At 32.8% G+C, this 23,143-nt stretch overlaps 4 protein-coding genes and 1 non-coding gene across 9 annotated transcripts; 2 read left to right on the plus strand and 3 right to left on the minus strand.

The window, feature by feature from the left end:
* Positions 1-1,876: 1,876 nt before the first annotated feature.
* Positions 1,877-1,958, minus strand: TRNAS-GCU. The gene has a single exon. It is a non-coding gene; the product is annotated as a tRNA-Ser (tRNA).
* Positions 1,959-3,099: 1,141 nt separating this feature from the next.
* Positions 3,100-7,681, plus strand: LOC113854543. 2 transcript variants are annotated; one of them, XM_027485574.1, is made up of 3 exons: positions 3,100-3,164; positions 3,479-4,560; positions 5,025-7,681. In XM_027485574.1, exons 2-3 carry the CDS (start codon positions 3,499-3,501, stop codon positions 5,064-5,066), a joined length of 1,104 nt encoding a protein of 367 aa, XP_027341375.1. In that variant the 5' UTR covers positions 3,100-3,164; positions 3,479-3,498; the 3' UTR covers positions 5,067-7,681. The 2 variants fall into 2 exon arrangements, with proteins under 2 accessions (XP_027341375.1, XP_027341376.1); XM_027485575.1 differs by lacking the exon at positions 3,100-3,164 and adding an exon at positions 3,379-3,393.
* LOC113854544 (protein FAR1-RELATED SEQUENCE 5-like) lies at positions 7,564-11,859 on the minus strand. Of its 3 annotated transcripts, none has more exons than XM_027485576.1 (3): positions 11,719-11,859; positions 8,903-9,468; positions 7,564-8,217 (listed from the first exon to the last, which is right to left on the minus strand). In XM_027485576.1, coding segments are annotated over exons 1-3 (762 nt in total). In that variant the 5' UTR covers positions 11,720-11,859; the 3' UTR covers positions 7,564-8,022. The 3 variants fall into 3 exon arrangements, with proteins under 3 accessions (XP_027341377.1, XP_027341379.1, XP_027341378.1); XM_027485578.1 differs by having other exon boundaries at positions 7,704-7,987; positions 11,719-11,848; XM_027485577.1 differs by lacking the exon at positions 7,564-8,217 and adding an exon at positions 8,577-8,781 and having other exon boundaries at positions 11,719-11,848.
* A 3,972-nt stretch (positions 11,860-15,831) lies between these two features.
* Positions 15,832-19,476, plus strand: LOC113856587 (fructokinase-2). Of its 2 annotated transcripts, XM_027488464.1 has the most exons (5): positions 15,832-16,357; positions 17,814-18,011; positions 18,099-18,146; positions 18,904-19,020; positions 19,120-19,476. In XM_027488464.1, the coding sequence occupies exons 1-5, from the start codon at positions 15,944-15,946 to the stop codon at positions 19,246-19,248; spliced, it is 906 nt and encodes a 301-aa protein (XP_027344265.1). In that variant the 5' UTR covers positions 15,832-15,943; the 3' UTR covers positions 19,249-19,476. The 2 variants fall into 2 exon arrangements, with proteins under 2 accessions (XP_027344265.1, XP_027344264.1); XM_027488463.1 differs by having other exon boundaries at positions 17,814-18,146.
* An 894-nt stretch (positions 19,477-20,370) lies between these two features.
* On the minus strand, positions 20,371-23,080 carry LOC113856590. Its single transcript, XM_027488468.1, has 6 exons — positions 22,781-23,080; positions 22,557-22,706; positions 22,263-22,468; positions 21,853-21,963; positions 21,469-21,513; positions 20,371-20,678 (listed from the first exon to the last, which is right to left on the minus strand). The coding sequence occupies exons 1-6, from the start codon at positions 22,991-22,993 to the stop codon at positions 20,519-20,521; spliced, it is 885 nt and encodes a 294-aa protein (XP_027344269.1). The 5' UTR covers positions 22,994-23,080; the 3' UTR covers positions 20,371-20,518.
* Between the last annotated feature and the right edge of the window lie 63 nt (positions 23,081-23,143).

Genomic DNA, 23,143 nt, shown 5'->3' on the forward strand with positions numbered 1-23,143 from the left:
TTTAAGAGGTACCAAAGAGCTGTCTTTTAGGCACTTAAACTTCTACGCGTATTTGGATGGTTTAACTTAATCAAACCTACTGCTAGTGGTACTATATAATAATGATCATCATTCATTAGGACTTGGTTGTTCAAAGACGCGTTCATGTTAAATAATTGCCTTTTTATTTGCCCCTTTGTCACTTCACTTGTGTTGCCTTGCCTATAAGTTATTGTTGTTGTTTAACTAACTACTCATCTGAACCATAAATTAAGTATAAAGAAAGATCTGTCAACCTGTCCATTTTTGTGTGGTTCGAGACCATAACCATTCACACCTTACCAAGTGTTCATTTTTCTTTTAAAAATACAAAATAGTGTGTTAGTATTGGTGGAAGCATGCTCCATGGTGGTGCATACCATGGAAAAATTTGTGGTCCCTCTCCTCTCTCAAGGGATAAAAGGGAAACATTCTTTTGGCTTTGGCTGCCAAATAATAATGACTATGAGGGGGCCGGCATTGTATTATGTCACTTGTGACTGTTGCATTTCCTCAACAGCTATTCTGCCTGTTTTGTAGGACTGTTTACCCTTGGAATAAATGGAGACTAAGTCCAAAGAAACACTTGGAATAGCTGTTTGAAACGGTGACCCGATCCAACCTTATTATTATCCTATTAATTACATGCAGAGGAGGCCTCAACCCTCAAGCTTATTCGTTGCTTCACTCCTAACTAAGTACTTTGGATTGAATGGAAACGATCCAAGTTGAAGGATTCCACAAGTATTGGTCTCATGCCTTCAATTTATGTTTCTCCAAACTTCATCCACTTCTTGTTCTCAGTCTTTCTTTTCATATTCAGCTTACTCATTAATCACCCCATCTGTCTTCAGCTGCCCCAACATTTCACCACCAACTAGTCATTTTCATTTTCTCCCTCTACTGCAATCACCAATAGTAAATAATAAATACATAATTTATAAGATTAATTCAAAATAATTATATGTAATAAATTTACATTTTATTTTAAAATCTTTTATAATATTAAATAGTTAATTTAGTGTATTATATGTAAAATAAATAGATGTATTCATTTTTATAGTCAACACAGATTTTATAACAAATAATAACATAAAAAAAACTTTACTTCTGATATTTAAAGTTAAAAAATTATTAATGGTTGATTCTTATAAATAAAATAAAATTAAATATGATATTTTTTTTTCCTTAAAAAATTGTCTTTCTTTTCAACTATCAAAATATGTTCTTTCCAAATGAATTAATGCGCCCAGATCTATTGATTCAAGTAGTAAGAATTTTGGCATCTTAAATAAGATTTCATTTTCGTGTTGTGTTTTTGCATTTTCAGTTACATTACTATGAATAAGGGTCGACCAACATGAATGCATAATTTTAGTGTAGACACTTAAAAGAATGTGACCTTGCCAATACTTAATTTCAGTGCTGAAGATGTTTATATTTAGGCTTTTCTGGTTTTCTTAAAAGGTATTTTTAGACATTAACTAAAAAAATATAAATATAATTTTTATTAAAAATATGTGATAAAAAATCATTAATAAAATTTGTATTCTTTATTCAATATTTTAAGACATTGATTAACTAATATATCAATACAGAAAAGAGATCTTCGAGGTTTTCCATGGGAACTATGTTCCTGCTCCACAGACAAGAGACAAGTATGGTTCATAAGTGTATGCTAATTAAAGTACAACAAGACACATTGAAGGGAACATAACATGTACCAAACTATTTTATGTATGGGTCGCACACGTGGGTACAGAATCTTATAATGTGTGTTTCTTCTTTAGTTTTAATTATTAAGCTTAGCTGTTCTCTATGTATCTTATTTTATTATAAAAAAAGCATTTCAAAACGACGTCGCCTGAGAGATTCGAACTCTCGCGGGGAAACCCCATGTACTTAGCAGGCACACGCCTTAACCACTCGGCCAAAGCGACGTGTTACATTGCTTGTGTCACTTTTATAATTTACATATACATATTAGAAGACTTTTTTATGATTTTATAATTTCTAAGCTTTATGTTTTTTTGTTTGATGGAATAAAAAACTGTTTTTACTTTTTAATGAATTTTATCTATAGCTAAACAAATACTAAGGAAATTAATTTTGGGTTGAAGGACGAAAATTTTTTTTATGGTTCCCAATTATCATAGTCTTATCAATAGTGATGCATTTAAAAAAAATGCTCAGTGTGTTGTTGAATGTCTGAAAGATTATTGTAAGCTTAGTTCTAATCTTTTACTTGAGATTAAAATTGATAAGTATTGCGTATATTATATAGATAATCGTAAATAAAAATATAAATTAAAAGTAATTATAAATGGTTTATATAATATTATTATAAAGGAATTGACTTCTCTTATCCTATTTAATGAAGTTATTAATTCAACAAAAACAGAATTGAGAATAACATGAAAATATCATTTAAATAAACTCTAGGTGAATTGATAAAAATATGACAAGGTTGTATTAAATTTATTGGAATTTATGTTAATTGTTGTTTTATTTTTTATTTATTTTCTAAATATATGAGTATTGAATTTATTTAATTATTTGAACAATTTCCTCCAAGATAGGGCTAAATAAACAGCTGATGAAATTAAAATAATGATTAATTTCATGATACATTAACATTCATTTTTCATTGAATTGAATTATCTCTGAGATGCAAATTACGATAGCTAAAAAAATTACTTAACATGGGAATCAACAAACTATATATATAATTAATCTTTAACCTGTTTAAAATTTTAAAATATAATTTATCATTTTTATAAGTTATTTTTAATATAATTTTATCAGAAACAGTATTAAACAAATAATAATAGTATTGATTACTTTGAATGTGAAATAATGGGACGATGGAAGAAGGTGGCTTTTGGAAGAAGATGATCCAACGAGAGGAGAGTGTTTCACTGACCTCTAAAACCGAGTTACTGCAAAAAAGAGTGTGAACACAGAAAGTAGATTGCGAGGCACGTTGTTGTCTCTTTTTGTCTTTGTCTTTGGTCATAGGAATATTATATATATATATATATATATATATATAGTATCCAGTTAAAGCTTCAAACCTTACAACTTGTATTAAAAGTTTATTTCCATTTTTGGTTCACATTCTCATTCTCCGCGACATCTCCGATCAGGTACTCTCATTCTCACTCTCTCCTTTTCCATTTCTTATAAATTTAAATAAATTAAAAGCAATTTCATAAGAGCTGGTAGGGTGGTTCTTTTGCACATTTTAATGAAATGAGATAATTGTTTGGAATCTATAACTATGCTTGTGATCTTATTCTTAACAAAATTCATGCTTTCTCATACTATGGATTGGACTAATGTTCCTGTTATCATATATATGATATGGATACTGAGGTATTCCACCTTTAGTTGCAATTTTTGTTTTCTTGGTACAATCATTTGGAACACATGTTTATGAAGTCATGTTCATTCTGTACAGAGGAGGGCCTTGGCTATACAATGTATAAGGGAGGTTCAAAGAAGAACAAGTTGCGTGGAAGAGGCTTTGATATTCACTTGCGCAAAACAAGAGACAAGACTGAGCCAAATTTTCTCCAGAAAAACTGTGGACCTGTAGAAACTGGTGTATCTTCAACAGAAAAAGGGTTTAATTCATTAAAAGCAACTACTGAACCCCGGTCTTTTGAGTTTTATGTCTGGTCAGATGAGGGAATTAATCTTCGTATTGATTTAAATTCATCCCCATCAGATTGGACTAACAGGTTTAGAAATGAGGTCTGTGCGAGTGAGAATGTGTATAGAAAAGAATCTACGAGTCTTTGGCAGGATCTTGGTTGCTTAGGAGGAAAAAGTTCCTTATTTGATGTTCATAATGGAGAGAGCAAATCTTCCCCTAGCTTGAAATTGTTAAAAGGTGCTACTGAGTTTGATCAACAGAATAAAGGTTGTGGTGTTTCAATGTATAATTCATTAACTCCATGCACCATGACTGTAAATGTGACTGAAAATGTAAAGGAAAATCAATCAACTTTCTCAGGTGAACTGACTGTAACTGTAGCAGATAATTTGAAGGAATATGAATCAACTGTCTCAGCTGAAGTTAGTTATGGTGCACCAAACAATTATATTTCTGGTGCTGAATCTTGTGCTAAAGATGTGTCTAAGAAAATCCTTGATTCAGATGCTACTGATACTCCATTTATCAAGTCAATATATGGTTCTGCTGGCACCTCACTGTCTGATCCTGGCACACTAGAGATTCAAAATCCAAAGCCTGATTATGAAATTTCTGAAGATTGTGCTATGATAAATGATTCTTGTGCCATGAATTCTGTTATGGTGTGTCCTGGAACTTCCTTAAGTGGTTCTTTGGAGCTACAAGTTTCAGAAGTTGCTAGTTGTCATAAATATGCATCACTATCACTTGGTGACAATGATGGGTTCCTGGATTTAAGTGATCCTGAAAACACGTTAGACATGGAACAGGGTGGACTAGTTGACTCGAGCAAAATTAATAACGATACTAAAGGGAAGAATCTCCCATCACTAACTGAAGAAGGGGTATGGTGCTTTCTCTATCCTTATAGATGTGTATGTTCACTTCATTTTTTATTTCTCTTCAGTTAGAATGCTGATTTGATGCTTGGTTTACATGTGTGAAAAATTTGAATTTAATCTCATCATTACACAAATTCATATTATTACTAAATGTAGTTGCCTAGCTCATTCTACTTGTTGAAGATTCCAGCTTATTAGTCAAATTGGTATATTTTCATTGTAGTTTGTTCAGTATTTACCTGCTATTGTATTTTCTCATTATTTGCTGGATGTTTCTAAACATAATATTTTGATGATATTCCCTGTTTAATCCATTCGCTATGAAGACAACTTTTTAGGGAAAATAATATAAATTGACTATCTAAACAGTCGCATACATTTTCTCATTGCTCCCCTGTGCCTAATATTTGTCTTTACTTTTATGAAATCACTTGTGTCAAGTATATAAAAAATCCTGCTATTTGCAGGAGGTGAGCAAGTTTGTTAATGGAAGGGAGAGTTCAGACTAATTACTCTTCCCAGGCCCCAGCAACATTTTTCAAAGTTATTTAAGTTTCTATACAACTGATTTGAGCATATTCATACTATGCTTCTTCCAGATGCTCCCAACTTGATGACCCACTTAAGAGGTCTTGCCCAGAGTATGGTGATCAGGAATCTAGAATGAAACTTCGCAAAAAGGGGAAACACATGCACTCTGAGGTTCAAAGTTCCAGTGATAAACCTGATGTGATGTTTTTAAGAAGCATGAAGAATATTGCAGTGATGCCTAGAAGATCTAAACGGCATGCTTTGACAGTTACAGCATTAAGTACAGTGAATAACAAAACCTGAAAGTATACACATCCTCTTAATATTCCTCCTGCTACTTTGTAAAGTAAGTATTGAAGTACGTGTATTTATTACTTTGAAAACATAATAAGCGTTTAACACTTTCTTCATTTAGTAATTAGGAGGATTTGTAGGCGTAAAAGGTAGAAGAATATACAATCGTTCAACCTACTTATTGAATCCTTTTGCAGCTACAGCATTCAATGTCTTTAATAATACGATTCAGATGTTGGCAAAAGTAATTACCTGATATTTTAAACCACTTACGTATTGGTCTTTTGGTGCATTTATATTTGCTAATTTTAACATGAACTGAACTTCGTTATTACTACTCAAAACCTAATAATGCTCCCAATTGAAGCCACAGAATTAGTCTGTTTCAGTCTAGAATAGAAACTATTGGCCATATTGACTTATATACGATCCAACCTTGCCCTTTTGTCTTTCACGTAGAAGTTAACCTGTTCACTTGTACTCTTGCATACCTGGTTACATATGGTAAAAATACACTATACAGGTATGCGTAGCTTGTGAAAGGCTTTCTTCATACTTTTCTTTAGGTGCTATTTACATATTTGTTAAAAATAAATTACTTTGATTGTGAAATTCTCTTCTACTTGTTTGATGCTACCACATTTTATGATTTCGATTTACTTGTTCAGTGATTTCATGAGGTGCTTGTACGCTTCATTTGGAAGCGTTAGTTCCAGATTTCTCAACGAATTAAAATTGAAGAATGGTATTTAGTAGGTATGAACTACAACTATGATTTCATCTAGTTTTGAGAACCATGAAAAGCAGTGAGAAAAGTCATGAAATTAAAATTTTATATCAGGTTACATGAAATTCTAATCTTTGTGAATCAACAACTTCAATCCTTGGTTTGGACTTGGATGGCTGTGTGGGTGGAGAAGCACTTCGAAAATTGTTCTGTACGTGATTGTGTTTGGGAAGCATACAAAACAGAAATTAGAAATCAATACACATAAAATCCATGCCCTATAATTTTGTACTTTGTTGCTGCTGTTGGCTTTCTTATGCAGCTTATTTTTCTGCATCTGGACACTATATTCTGAGGCAATCTCCCCACAAAAATGTTTAATATAACTAATTAAAATTTAAGTTGATTATGTAAACCATGTTAACTGGCTGCAACAGCTTGCTTTATTCTCTTGGAAGATTTATACTCACTGAATAATATAAAAAAAAAAATGCAAGTTAGCCTTTTCCGGTAGAAATTTTTGTTTCTTCTTTGAAGGTATACCTAGCTCTAAGACGCTTTTCTGATTGTACATGAACATTCATATGGAACTGATAATTTATCATAGAGTTTTTTCTTAGTTTGACGCCATTTGTCAATTTGGGGCATGCTTGATCATTCCTTCAAAAGATAAGTCCTCAATGCATTTGTACGTGAGAAAAATGAGCTTCCTGGTGGCACGCACCCGAATGCACAAATCATATTGATTTCTCTGTTTATATTTAGCATTAGCAAGTATCCTATCTATTATATGGACACCTTTTTTTTTTTTTTTTGTGCGAATGGATACTTTTGAATACATGTAAAGTATTAAACATATAAACTAAAAAAATTCTTTAATAAATAATTTAATTGATAAAAAATTATCGTTTGAAATTGTGTTAAAAATTTCTAATTTAGGCCAAAAAAAAGTATGGTATATATAGTGACGGTCCTGCATATAGTAAGTATCCATAAAAAAAAATTTACTATAAAAAAGATAAGAACTTACACATTAAGAAATAATAACATTAAATGAAATAATTTACTATATATAGTGACAGAACTGTACGCACGTGCTAATGGGGGGATTTCTTGATACATACTTTACTTGGGCATTTTTATTATTTTAAAAAAAATTAGTTTAAAAAAAGTAATAACTTAGAAATCCCCTTTGGAATTAAATTTTAAAAAGAATATTAAACGCTGCTTTAGAAATATATTAAATGGAAGAAGGAAATCAAAGTAGACTTGTGGTAGCAAAACCATCACTCATTTTGTCTAGAAGATCATATCCAAAAGAGCAGGCCCAGTTAGATTATGGGGATGGATTCAAGCCGAGTCAAATTCTTCTCGTAAACACCTGATACCTCTCATTACAGCAAAACAATAATTTTATATAGTAATGAAATGCGGCCAATAAAATAAATCCATTGAAGAAAGTTTGGTTATTGAAAATAAAATGAACATGGGGACTGTACATTCTCGAACAATCTCATTCTATACAAAGAAGAGAGCCATGGATCAAAATTTACAAAATCAGCAATGGAACAATTTAATTCTATCAAGGCATTTGAATGCCCTGTTATGAGAAGCACATTGTTAGCATAACTTCAGAAGAATGGATTCAAAGGACCTGTACATTAACTGAACTAGTTTCTTCTGCCAACTAAAAGTATCATAGCATATAAAGCAATCTAATGAATTATTGAATTCCATTGAACTTAACAAACTGAACTACAGAACTCACCTGACACCTAAAGCTGGAACGAAGCAGATACCTATGTCAGCAATTATATTATTGCACAATTTGTCTAGCAGCACTTTTGACCCTCACAATTGATTCCCGTGTTTCATCCACTGAAAAAGAATTAAAAGACTACTGAGAGCTGAATCTATCTATGACTCTGTTGTTCTTTGGTTTCCATCTCCTTCACACTGTCTACTATATGTTGTATTTTCTTTGAAAGGTTTTCGTTATGCTCCTCAATGTGCTCAAATATCAATTCAAGATGCCTTTTATAGGTTGCAGATCGCTTTTTCTCTATAGCCAACTGCTGTGATAGTTCTCGAATTTTATCATGTTCATTCTGGAAATTGCATAGAACAAAGACGTAAGGATGGGAAAAATTGATTAACAAATCGCTCAAGTTACTCTTTTTAGTCATTAACATAAGCATATATTGCCAAACAGAACATGTTGTCAAAATATTTTCCAATTATTTGAAAAAAAAAAATTGAACATCGTTTAAATTGCAATCAATAGGCATAGATATAAAACGTTAAAACCTGCTTTGTTTCTCTTCTCACTTATCCTTTCCTTAACAGTAAGTTTAACTTATTTATCGACAGTATTAGAAATATGATCGATGAACATCTTAACAAAATTTAGTGCAAGGTCCTTTATATTCTATATTAATACAATACAATGCTTTTTTTTCAAAACCAAAAATGATTTTATTTCTTGTTAAAAATAAATCTACACACATCTAAGCTTTTATGGAACTCCAGTTAACTCACAGAACATTGATTGCTTTCAGAAGAACTGAGTTTTATAATTGGGAATGTTTACCCAAAAGCAATTTTGGGTAATTTGTGAAGAGGTATAAGATGGGAACTTTATTAAGTGCAAAATTCGAACTCGTGTGATGGGCCTGATAGACAGCAAATAGAACTATATGAGTAACTGACTAATCTATCAAGCATAAAACAACAATTAACAGAATAAACATAACTGTAAATACCATCTTTCAGTAATAAAAGAACTTAACTCACCGGATACTGCTCATAAATGCAATCCCTTCTACCTTTTCCAGGGGTCAGAGGATGCGTGTGTTCCTTTATAAACTTCGTAACAACCCATTTACCAGAGCTTACTTTCCTCACCAAAATCATTGCCCTACAACCAACCCTTGTCTCTGCCCTTTGCCTTACAATCTTTTCACGCTTGTCAGGCATTCTGTAACCTTCTCTATTGCAAACAAGAGCTCGTCCAATAGCAGATCCATCACGCCTTGATCGTGAGAGCTTACTTACACGTATGATGAATCCAACACGTGTAGCATATGCATTATAAAATGCATGAGCTGCAGCTTCCGATTCAAACTCCTGACCCACATAGGGCTCTTCAGCTGACACAACCGATACTGCAGGAATTGCTGATGGTATTGTGTCCCCTCCAGAAGAATCTTGAGTTATATTATCATCTTGATCTTGTTTATAAGTAGGATTAAAAGAACTGCAGCCCACTTTGTTTTCATCAGCTATGCTGCTATTAATCTCCCCCACAGTAGCATTGCCAACTGTCTCAGCACTAATGGAGCCATCAATCCCAAACTCCACTGCAGCAACAAAAGATCTGCTATAAGATTTTCAGTTCCAGGAGATATCCTAAAGAACAGTGTATAAAATTGATGAAATACTCTTCCATTGAAGATAAAAATTTGAAAAGGAAAGTTAAACAGCAGAAGGGTATATGATAAGTACTACAAAGAATCACAAAAAGAAAGCCATACAAGCCAAAGTCATTTATAGAGGACCACACAAGTACACTCCACTAAAACAGTTAAAATGGATAACCAGTTAGGCAGTAACCAAGCTGACTCCAAAAGACTTTTCACAAAGTCAATGTGAAGGAAAAACAAATACTCTGTTTTTAAAGGAACAGGATCTTCTTACACTATCAGAAATTAAAAAATTCTTACACTTTAACTTAACATTTAACAATCAGTAAAGTAATAAATTATAACTCATTAGATGTTAGTTAATTGAAAGCTTCAGATTGAGTATAAAAATTTTTAAACTTACACTAGTGTGAAAAGATTCTTTCCCTTCTTTAAATATATAAAAAAGTATACTTCCAGTGAATATCAAAGCAAAAAGGAGAAAATATGATAAAATTTTAGGGTGTTTTTTATTTTCTTTATCAAAACTTACTTTACATGGATTTATTAAAAATTGGTCTTTGGTAGAGCCTAATGAGTAATGAAATTGAATGATTTATGAAGTTGATCTTATCAGGTGGGACAAAGTAACAGGAATATGTTCTTTGTGATTCATTTCTCCTAGCTTAAGTAATGCAGAAAAATGACACTTAAAAACATACAACTCATTAGATGTTAGTTAAATGAAAGCTTTAGATTAAGTGTAAAAACTTTTAGACTTACACTAGTGTGAGAAGATCCTTCCTTTTTTTTAAATATATAAAAAAGTATACTTCCAATAAATATCAAAGCAAAAAAGAGAAAATATGAGAAAATTTTAGGATGTTTTTTATTTTCTTTATCAAAACTTACTTTACATGGATTTATTAAAAATTGGTCTTTGGTAGAGCCTAATGAGTAATGACATTGAATGATTATTGAAGTTGATCTTATCAGGTGGGATAAAGTAACAGGAATATGTTTTTCATGATTCATTTCTCCTAGCTTAAGTAATGCAGAAAAACGACACCTAAAAACATATAACTCATTAGGTGTTAGTTAAATGAAAACTTCAGATTGATTAGTTAAATGAAAACTTGAGATTGAGTATAAAAATTTTTAGGGTGTTTTTTATTTTCTTTATCAAAACTTACTTTACATGGATTTATTAAAAATTGATCTTTGGTAGAGCCTAATGAGTAATGATATTGAATTATTTATGAAGTTGATCTTATTAGGTGGGATAAAGTAACGGGAATATGTTCTTCATAATTCATTTCTCCTAGCTTAAGTAATGCAGAAAAATGACAACTAAAAACATACAAATCAATATAATTTTTTTTTCATTTAAGGAAGCATTTCAAACTTTATTCTCTGTTTATTTTGCACTTTCCGGTCGCATATTGTGAATGAAATATGAATAATTAGTTATACACATTTAGAAAAGAAATTGCCAGAATTTGAAGTTTTGACAAAATCATGCGCGATAAATTGGTAAGAACCACTTACCCGTCCAAGAGTTAACAACCATGGGCAAATCAATATGGCAAAGAGAAAAAAATTTAGACTGAGTAAAATTTTCAAAAATTCATCATTCTTACAGATGCGTAATGTAACATTCGAAGCCAAGAAATGAGATCAATGAGTCCATAAGTCAGACTGAGTAAAAGAATGTTTCACCCTTTCAAAAAAGAAAAAGAGGGAAAAAAAAATATATTCATTTTGGATGGCTTTTCCTTTCCTTTTTCCAAACTCTCACGCGTGAAACAGAGCGCTAAAAAGAATTCCCGGGTCTTCAGCAAAAGTCCCTAAACACTACAGTTCAAATAAAACCCAAACATTCAGCTAATATCAAAACCACTAACGAAATGCGTAATAGTAAAAAGAGAGGCAAAATAGGCATTACGACAGTTTCAGAAAACACAGGAGTGAAAAAAATAAAGCTTCAGTTTTGAGTAACTTGGCTCACTCCCTTCGAAGAAATATAATGAAAAAAAAAAAAAGCATTTAACCGCTTCAATTCAACACTAATGATGGTGTCCATGACATTAACAAACCGGAAAAAGGAAAACCCTAAAACTCAATCGGAATGGAATTGGTTGAATTGAGTACCGAAAGGGAAAAGGGAAAAGGGAAAAGGTTGAAAATGAGGTAAATCAAAACACTTACTGAGAATTGAGGCTGACGCAAATTCGATTGTCGTAGGAAGGGTCCGTGTTTGTGCAAAATTATTTTTATTTTTGTGTTCCGTGCAGAGGCAGAGAGAGCAGATTCAGAACAGAGGAGAGGGATTCAGGTAAGGAAAACCGTATGGACCCTTCTGTGTACCTTATTCTTCTACAGTTACAAAAGTCAACATGGGCCTCATGTCAAGGACATTATATTCAATATGGGCCTGTTATAGGAACCTGGCCCATTGTAATAATCCACCCGGTCCAACCCGGCCCATTATACAATAATCCATGGCCCATGTAAGGAATTAAGAAAATTAAACGAGTTTATGAAAACAGCAAACAAATGTAGAAGATGTTCCTCACCCAATTACAGGATTAATTAGCAGAAAACAGAAGAAAAAATAGAATTACGTGGAGAAAGATCCCATGATTCAGCCTTATAAATATGAATCCTCATTCATTGTTAATTAAACATAAATAATTTTAGAGTCATTTTTATATTTATTAAGATAAGTGTCTTTTTCTTTTATTACTTACATGTGATTATGCTCTCGCTGGGTCTCGAAGAGTGCTTTATTGATGCAATGTTATTGCTTATAATCAATTAGAGACCAAAACAACCATATTCATGTTCCCTTTTCACTACTTCACGGTTCCATGATAAAAGGGGAATCATCAAAGAATGTATCCCTCAATCGGTTTGAGTGGCAATTAATTTTCTTTTTCTATACATCTTTCTGGGTGGAAGCTGATTCCACTCTCACACACATGTAGAGCTTTCATAAAACCAAAGATAACTTTGAAAAATACCAAAACTCGTCAATGAATGAATCAGATTCTGAAGATGACAACCTATCAGATTCCAAACTGAAGAGATGGTGAAAAAAACAGGTATATTTAATTAAAATATACCAAGTTTATTTATCGAACATACACTTGTTGATCAATAAATGAGGATTAAAAAGTTAAACCAAACTAACTTCAATTTTAAACGATTAATTATTTATTTGGTAGAAACGATTTCTGGTGGAAAGAATGCTACGAATGTTTGATAAAAAGTGTTATATTCTTGAAATTGAAATTGAAATTGAAATTGAGGTAGAAAGAAAAAAGGAATGTTAAAAGGTTGGTAAAAAGATGGACGCATAGCAATTTGCATGGAATGGATGATCCGTGATAAGTACGGCAAAGTTACCAAACTGACTCTCTCACCCAAACCATTTACGTGAAGGAGACGATGTGGATGATATGGTAATATGGTTGTGTCTACTCAAACAACAATACCAATATATGCATATCATCAAACTCCATTAAAAATAAAACGAGCTAAAATAATTTAAATACATAAATTTAATATAAAAATTATATAATTAATAATGTTAAAATAAATATAAACTTATAAACATTTAATGTAAGTTTAAATATACTGTTAGAATTTTTAATTATTGGTTTTGAATTCTATTTATATGAATTTTGAATGAGTTTATGTCATTTGAACTGCTCAAACTTGGTACATATATACTCATTTTGAAAATACACATTAAAAACAATACTTAAAAATGTTCACTTTTAATGGTATATTAAACCTTGTCATATCATATGTCATACATGCCCCTTTTCTTTTGGTCTATGTACTTGTTCTTTTTTTATCGTTTTTTCTGTATGAAAAGCAATTGGTATATGGAGACAATTATACTTTACCAGTAGAATCTGGGGATAGAAAAGCTTTAGGAAAATTAACTGGACATTGCGTCAATACTATGCTTTTCCCTTTCTATTATTTCTGTTCTCTTTAGAACTGTAAAGAATCTTTTATGTAGGGACTAAAATATTTGTGTTGAGAAAGATCATTCAAAATTGTAAATAATGAGCTTATTTTTAACATTTGATGGCAACTTTGTCGTTACTACATAAAGTTACTAAAACTCATTTAAGGATGAATTTGCTTCTCCTTATCTTTCTCAAATCCGAAGCAGTTTTGTTCCCTACTATTCAATTGAACCGATTGGAATACAACACGACACAAATACAATGAAGTAGGTTTGAATTAATGAAATTGAATTGTTATTTTAAGCTTATAGTTATGTGTGGTGCATGAAATTGATATAAAAACAAAGTTAAAATAATAATTTAAAAGTTCTTGCAAATAATTTTTTTTAATTAACGTTTTAAGGACACAAATTAGTATTTCTTAATTTAAATAACTCAAAAGAATCGATATTAAACAAATTATTTAAGAAACGATACAAATTGCAATTACAATAAACACGTTATGAAGTCATATTCTAAAGTTAAATATGCACTACCCATGTTATTAATTATAAGATAAAAATGATGACAAGTTGACAAGAGAAAGCGAGAACAGATTAAAAAACACCATTCAATGTGGTGATCAATCATGATGTTTTCAAAATATACTCTTTATTTTGGAGGGGGAGAAATTCACCGAGTCTAGTAAAATTTTCTAAATTAATTAATAGTCTTAAATTTAGTTATTATGAATATAGTAAAAAATGTTTTTCTTCGAAATAATTATACTTGACTTAATATGAATTAGTTTAGTGTTTAATATATTACTTAAAAATCACTTGTTATAAAAACATTGTTTTGTTATTTAATTAATTAAGGAGATAAAATATAAACTGGACAAAAAGTGAAGGCACATAATACTTATCGCATAAATGTATTTATGGTTATTGTTACAAAAATGTTTAATAATTACAGGTAAATAATATGTAAGATAAAATAACCATAAACTTTAATCCAATGTGCCTTGCAGTTGAAATCGATTGTTGACCATAATTTATGAGTTTAATCATCACTATAAAAATATATATCCTGAAAATTTTTGTTTTGTAGTTTTGAACAAGTTATAAATATAAATGATCAAAATTTTATATGAAAGTAGTTGAAACAAAATTACTAATCATATATGAAAACACTAGTGGGACTATATTACACTAAAAAATATATATTTAACTAGTTAAAGAAATTTATATTAATTTTTATCACACACAAATTTTTTAAATAATTTTTTCAAAAAACAAATGACTTCACTTAAAAATCATTTAGATCAAAACTGATTTTATAAAATTAACAGTATTAAAAATAAAATTTATGAAACACTACAAAAAATGCATAAATAATTATCTGTCTATTTTAATTCCTGATAAAGTTAATTTAAGCTACTAAATGTGATTAAAACATACAGTTAGGCAAAGCTACCAAATTTGGTGCAGATTTTTAGTACCATTCAGATTAGAAAGGCAAAAGGCAAGTCCCAGAACGCGATGAGGACTGGGCACACAGAGTTAGGCAAAGCTTCGTTTTCTCATTAAAATTATGAAAATGATAAACTAAAAGCATGCATGCTTACGTTTAAGCCAACATAAACATGATACAACACCAATGTGATGATGAATCAGTTTAAGTAAATAAAAATCATTATAGGGTATCAAATAATGCAAAAATTTCATAGACAGAATATATTAAAAAGCTTACACACACATATCATCCGACAAATTTGTAATGTAAGGAATGAATCCCTTTTAAAAAATTGGCCTACCTCACATGTTCTGTGTCGTTTTGGGCATTCCACCAAACGTTTCAACCAATAAGGTTCATAATTATGTAAGAAAATATAGCATCTCATCATAATTTTTTATAATATATACAAAACATTAAGTTGCTTTTAATTACGTGTATTCTGAATTAATATATTGAAGTAAATGAAAAGTTGAAATTAAAAAATAGTGAACGGTTCAGGGTCAGCAAGCACACATCAAATATTTATATAAATAGAGTGAGAGAGTAAATGAGATACCATTTGATTAAATACTAGAGCCGTAAAAAAATACCATATTATTATTTAAGACAACTTTAAATTTAAAGCTGAGAATTGAGTCCAAATCCAACAACATCCATGCCCCAACTAAAACCAATGACTTATCACCAATTTTTCAACAATTAGGAGCAATTATAGCATTAAATTAAATAAAAGAAGAACCTTCTTCTACCAATTAAAATTTTTTATACTTAATTAAATTTTTTATTTAATTTAAATTTAATATAAAATTTTTTAAACTTCCACCCATTTTTAATTGACTTAATGTGCACAACTTCTTCTATATAAAGTCCACCAAACTCAATTTCTTCTCTCTATCAATTCTTCTCTTTCTCCCAAAAAGTCATTCAGAAAAATCCAGACACACACTGTAGCCATGGCGTTGAACAATGGCCTGCCAGCCACCGGCAACGGTCTCATCGTCAGCTTCGGCGAGATGCTAATCGATTTCGTTCCCACCGTCTCCGGCGTGTCCCTGGCGGAGGCACCGGGCTTCCTCAAGGCCCCCGGCGGAGCCCCGGCGAACGTCGCCATCGCCGTTTCTAGACTCGGCGGCAAATCGGCCTTCGTCGGCAAGCTCGGCGACGACGAGTTTGGTCACATGCTCGCCGGAATCCTTAAGGAGAACGGCGTCCGGTCCGACGGCATAACCTTCGACCAAGGCGCACGCACTGCTTTGGCCTTCGTGACTCTACGCGCCGACGGGGAGCGTGAGTTTATGTTCTACAGAAACCCCAGCGCTGACATGCTTCTTCAACCCGAAGAACTGAACCTCGAACTCATCAGATCTGTAAGCTTCTAATCCTTCTTTCACTGAAATTTTAACCATTTGCTGAAAATGAAGTGTTTGTGTGATGCTTTATGATCTCTGAGATTGAGATGGGTGCACGCTATGTGGGGAGAGCCCGGGATGTCACGCGCCTGTAGGAACACGTGGGCCTAAGGTGAAAGATATTGCCACATCAGCTTCAGTGTAGTGGGGCCCTTTCCTAGATCTAGGATTCACGCTCCTGACTATAATATTTATTATTAAAGTTCTCGAAATCCGATGAATTTTTTTTGGTCCGAAATGGGGACGCCGAAAACACCGATAATGAAGAGGGTGGGTGGGTGGGGTTGGTGTGTTATGGAGACGTGCTTCACGTGCTTCTCCTCGATAGCTATGGCTATGCAGCCATTAGTGGAATCAGATCTGTTTCCCTCTGATCCAACAACCCAACAAAAGTCTTGGATTTTTCAATTTTCTACTTTTTCATTTTTTTCCTCCTTTTTTCTTTTTCAGTTTATGCTTGTCCACGCGCTAGGACCAGGTTGGGTCTTTGGAGGATCAATTATACGTCTCCTGTTGTCATCTAATCTACTTTGTTTGCTCCTCATCCGTTTTATACTTTTGTCTTCTCCCTTGTTTTTTCAGTGAATAATTCTAACTCTCTCTAGTTTTTTACGTTTGTAAATTCTTTCAATTATCAACTTGAGAAGTTATTAAATATTTTCGTATTTTGAAGATTATATATATATATATATATATATATATATATATATATATGTTATTGAATATTTGCTTTATTAACTAAAAAAGGATTATTAAGAGAATTTGTTGAAGAAGATAAAAACTCCGGCATAGGAATCATTGTCTTTGACCAACGCTCCCACGCGATTCTAGCCTTTTTATTCTCTTTTGTTTTTTGAATTGTTTACTTTAACTTAACTAATTGATAGCATGCATTATATACTTTACAGCTTTGTTTCCAAATTGCTTGTGGATTATTTGTGTAATGGTTTTTTCTAATGTTGCTTCTAATTAAATTTTATGTGTATAATTTTTTCATTCAAAATCAGATATCAACTCTACTAGTGGAATTAAAAATTTTAATAAAAAAGTATTATTTAATAGATATATCATTGCACTCGCAGTAAAAAATTTGTTTATTCTGTCTTTTTAGCTGCATTGAATTTAGTGGTATGTTTGTCCTTTTAAGAAATATAGAATCCCGAGACGTCGGTGGGGTATCACTGAATTATTTATCTTGCCAAGGAAGAACTGTAGGTCCATTCTTTAAACCCTAGTAAGTACGTCTTTGATAAATAATTAGGTACCTTATTTGGTAGCCGGTACAAGTAAATCAATTATGTATTCATGAACATTATTAACACCATGGTTAAAGTGACTGTTAAGATTGGATTTGGTGAATTAGCATTTACCAGTATGAGGTTGGTGACTAACTGGGTGTTTCTGGTGTTGTCAGGCAAAAGTTTTCCATTATGGGTCGATAAGCTTGATCGTGGAGCCATGCAGATCGGCACACCTGAAGGCAATGGAAGTTGCCAAAGAGGCTGGTTGCTTGCTCTCCTATGATCCAAACCTTCGTCTGCCGTTGTGGCCCTCGGCCGAGGAAGCCCGAAAGCAAATACTCAGCATATGGGAAAAGGCTGATTTGATTAAGGTCAGTGATGTGGAGCTTGAGTTCCTCACCGGAAGTGACAAAATTGATGATGCTTCTGCTCTGTCATTGTGGCACCCCAATTTGAAGTTACTCCTTGTCACTCTTGGGGAGCATGGTTCCAGATACTACACCAAGGTAAACCCTAAACTTGAAATACCTATTCCTATTTGTTTGTCAAAAATACTATTCTTTTGACTGTTAGCTCCTTTAGTGTTGTCACGGTATGGTAGATCCGTAGATATTTGTTTGGTTATCTATGACGAGTCGTAGTCATTCTGAATGCTTGCAATTGCAACTTGCAAGGCATGAATCAAGTTGCTTTCACAGCATTGTTTGAGGCAGGGCCACCACGTGTTTTTCTGTTCCCGGCATTTTATTAATTAAATTAATCCTCATTGCGCTTTATTTACGTCATTTCGTACAACGGATTCGGGGTAGCTCTGGAATTCCAGCTCACCTTATTAAATTTTGAATATCCTGTGTAAATGAGGGGAGGACGACGAGAGCAAAGCTTTCAGTCATTAAGCCAACTCTCGCCAATTGCTGAGGCCTAGTTAGCGTTATTAAGAAAAAAAGGATTCATGTACAGCTAGTGGTTGATTATACTATTATGTGCTTTCGTGGAATATGCTTATCAACTGTTATCCGCATAAACCAATGTGCTCTAGGCTATAGCCATCCGTGTGCTGTGTGGCCTACGCACTAAATTTCTCCTTTCTGCATTTTTTTATTTGTTCGGTGATATTGGGTATTGAGCTTTCACCTTTAAACAGAAAACAATATGTTCCGGAAGGACTTATCACAGGTCCAGTTTGTAATAATTTTGCTTTCTGTCGGTATATCTTGGTTTTGTAAAACTGATCGAGTTTTTCTCCATTTTTGAATAAACCAGAATTTTCATGGATCAGTAGATGCATTTCATGTCAATACAGTTGATACAACTGGCGCCGGTGATTCCTTTGTTGGTGCTCTACTGACCAAGATTGTCGATGATCAGTCTATCCTTGAAGTGAGTGCTTAGCTATCACACCGCTTAATAAACTTTCACATTAACTGCCACGATAAAAAATATGTTGATGATTGATTCATTTTCACTTACTGGTTGCAGGATGAATCAAGGTTAAGAGAAGTACTCAAGTTTGCAAATGCATGTGGAGCAATTACAACTACTAAAAAGGGAGCAATCCCCGCCCTTCCCAAAGAGGAGGATGCTCTCAAACTCATCAAAGGGGCATAAAATCTCTTGACCCAAGTACTAGCATGGTTTCGTTTTCTTCCCCCATGTTTCACTTTTCCTTTAGATTTGATGACTATCAATTTAAGAGGAAGTTTGTCTCCAGTTTATTTTGTATTTTTGTTTTTTCCTGTTATGCATTGGCGGCAAGATCACTTGTTTTTCAGCCAAATAATGCTTTCTTTCAAGTTTTGAGATTAGTGATTGAATGAAAATTCGATTCATGAGCTCGGCCCATAGTTGCAACTTCTTAAGTAGCTTCATAATTTACTAATCAACCTAACATTTAAAGAAAATAGAAGAGCGAATGCTCAACTTGTGGACTTCATCCAGTTCAAAAACAGTAGCAGCTAGAACAAGAAATGATCCATGAGTGTCATTTATTCACCATTTCATGGTATTAGTCGAAACAGCTATTTCTATTTACCAAAACACACCTAAGTTACTTGAAGAACCAAATCTCTATTTCATGGATGTTGTCCACGACTCCACAACAATATTTCCTGGATGTGACACTCCCTATGCCTAGTATTTTGGTGTCAAAACAATCATCACTCCATGTGTCTTGAGATCAATTTATTTTAGATTTAGGTGTTCATCAAATTGCTTAATATAATAAGAGGAGGCTAAAATATATATTTATTTAATTGATACTCTTTTTCAAATTAGTCTATATACATTAAAAATTTACATTTTAGTTATTACACAAATGTAATAAATTATTACGTTTTAGTATTTGTTATAACACCAATAGCAAAAATACACTTCAGTGAATAATAATTTTTATTAATGGTTTTATAACGCATAAACTAAAATGTAAGATTAGTATAAAAATTGAAATGCAAGTTTTTTTTATAATTCAAGAACTAATTTAGTAATGATCCACAACTACATGAATCAAATATGTATTTTAACTTAAAGAATATTAGCCTTAACTTTCAAAATTGAGTTTAAATAACTAATAATAATAAGTTTTTATTAAAAAAAAGTTATATTTTTAATATAATAAATAATTCAATAAAAATTATTGTTTTTAAATGATTAAATTCAACGGAACTGGAGTTGACAAAATTGATGTAATAAATGAGTGCTTCTGCTCAAACAATCTGAAACGCAAGTTATTTTGGTTCAAAACTCCATATAAAATGTCGCACTTTATAATAGTTCACGGGGCAATTTATGTTCTGACATGTTTTCGTTTATTAAAGTTAAATACATTCTATTCTTTTAAGTACGTCCTGCACTTCGTGGGATCCATATTCTATTCTGAATACTATAACACGATAGCTTGAGGATGACATTCACTAACCTCCATCTTTAATGACTTCCAAGCATTTGCACATCTTTCCCACTTTGCCTGCATGTGAGCCAGAAAAGCCTTTGCCCATTGTTCATTACTCCCTCTCATGCTTAGATCATAAGGCACTGAAAAACTGTTCAAACGTGCTTAGAATGTCAGTAATATGCCAATTTACTAGATATATCTATAACTTTAACTATCAATAGATGGTGATGGTCGAGACTTCTCTATAATAAACAACATTATGGCCGCAAAGGAGTTATACCCTTCTAAATGTGCCGTCGAGCAATGTTTTAACATCACCAAACAATGCCCACAGCCTGGTAGATGCATACCTGAACAGAGTTGCTTATCATGACAGTTATTGGTCCATGGTATGAACCTATTTCTGCATATTAATTCTCAAAAGTCGGGCCAATAGCACAGCCATGTTGTAAATGGTTGCTTTTCACGGCCCCCCACGGCTGCACCTTTTTATTGTTAAAAATCAATTTGGCAATAACTCTTTGATATCTCAGCTGCCTACAAAAGATGAACTCCGCAGGACAAATCGTGCATGTCTCAAAAATTGTTAAAATTTATCCTTTTCCCACTTTTTACATGCAAGCTTAATAATCTTAATGCTAAATATTTTCAGTATAACGAACCTTTCAACAATTTAAAGTAGATCTAGAGCAGTCTTACACAATTAACAAAGAGAATTGTTATTTTTCTGGTAAGAGCAAGGAGTTCCTCTCCTCATCTTTTGGATGTGGGACTAATTCCCGTGTGAGGGTTAGGTCGGTCCAATCCAAGTCACAATGTGTTTCCAGTGGGTATCAACCCCATACACTACAACCAAAGTCTACCCATATGGAGCTCAACCTATGGTTCAATTGCCAAAGATTCTAAATGATATTCACAATTCCAAATGTAGTATTTACCTTAACAGTTCTTCATCTTGAGTCCCTTTCTTGAGTGTACTATTCCTGCAAGAGCTCAAAATTTAACGTACTTGATATGTGAGAAAGTGTTAACAAGAAAAACAGATGAAAGACTGCAACCTTAATTAATTAATTCAATATATTTGACAAGTCAATGATACCATCCTAATTCGCAATTAGTTTGAACTTCGAATAGTTGCCAAACAAATACACTACACCTCTTTGATTATGGACATCAACCATTGAAAGAATCACATTATCCCGTTATTTTCCCCCGTTTTCCTGGCCTTATTTATCCTTTCCCTACTTTCTTCTTTTGCAAAAAAAAAAAAAAAAAAAAAAAAAAAAAAAAACCTATGTTCTGGAAAGGCAAAGAAAACAAACCTGCAGACAAACACTTGAAAAACATGAAGATATTTGGTTGAAAGATTATAAATGGCATCAGCAACACGCTCCTTGCCAAACAGATACACCACCGGATAGCCTAGAAGCCATCTGAAGCAAGTAAATACACTAAATAAGATAACCCCATCACATATTACTGTTTAACAAGGAATAAGAAGGAAACAACTATATGCGTAAACGCCATTCATGTGGCACAAATTAAGAAAGTTTTATGAAAGCTAATCACCTCTCTATCCCACAAATTAGCAAATATATCATAGTAAAACCATTACCACAAATAGTAAAGCAAAATGCTAAATTTCCAGAGAGACATACAATTAGGGTGCTTGATTCTACCTCGGGTGGCTAAATAGAAGCGAGGAAAAATAATACATTCAAACAAATCATACCCATTCAAGGTTGGAACTGTCACATCAGTGTTGTCCAAACAGTTACTTAGATCAACAAACTCATTAGAATGAGAGGGAAAACACTGAGAAGTGGAGTTAGCATCATCCATACAATTTCCCTCCTCAGGAGAGAAAATTGTCAAAAACAACTTCTGAATCGACACAAACTGCATTGCTAATTGGCTTTCCTCAATTCGAGTTATCATCTGAACACACATAAGTATAATATACGAAATTAAAAAAAATAAAAATAAAAACGACAAAGGAGAATAAAAGAAAGAGTGTTGGAAACACCTTTGGTGGTTCGTGTTGAAGGTCCACGAAGAGTAACTGTTGTTGAGAGTTGAAGGTGGATCTGACATGGTGAGCTAGTTCCGTCACGTGAATCAAGTATATCATGTCTTGTATAACCATCACTCTTAAATGCTCGAAAATTAGGGATTCCTGCAAAAACGTGAATCGAAATGACGAAAAAAAAAAACCAAAAATCGGAGAAAAAAAAATTATAAGAGAAGGACCTTTTGTGCGAGTTGGAGGAGGGAAGAAAGGTGTTGTTGTAGTTGAGGCATGATTCCTCCATAGTCAACCATCACAACAGGTCTCATTCTCGTAGATAGGGCAATAATGTCTAATTGTAAACGTCGTTTTGAAGAAGGTTTGAGACGCCAATTTATAAGCGCCAAACACGACTCTAACACCTTCATTCCTTCATCCAATTCCGACGCATCCATTTTACGGTTATGATTAGTATTCTCACTCCTTTCTTCTCTCTTCGTTAAGCTACCATTCTTCTACCATGTGCTGCTGTTGTGTGCAGCACCAGCACCTGCTGCTGACACTCAGTCTCACTTGCTTGGGCTAGCCAAGCCCGATCAAAGTCA

Source organism: Abrus precatorius, unplaced genomic scaffold (genome assembly GCF_003935025.1).
Source record: "Abrus precatorius isolate BTA unplaced genomic scaffold, Abrus_2018 Scaffold11, whole genome shotgun sequence".
Classification (NCBI taxonomy): domain Eukaryota; kingdom Viridiplantae; phylum Streptophyta; class Magnoliopsida; order Fabales; family Fabaceae; genus Abrus; species Abrus precatorius.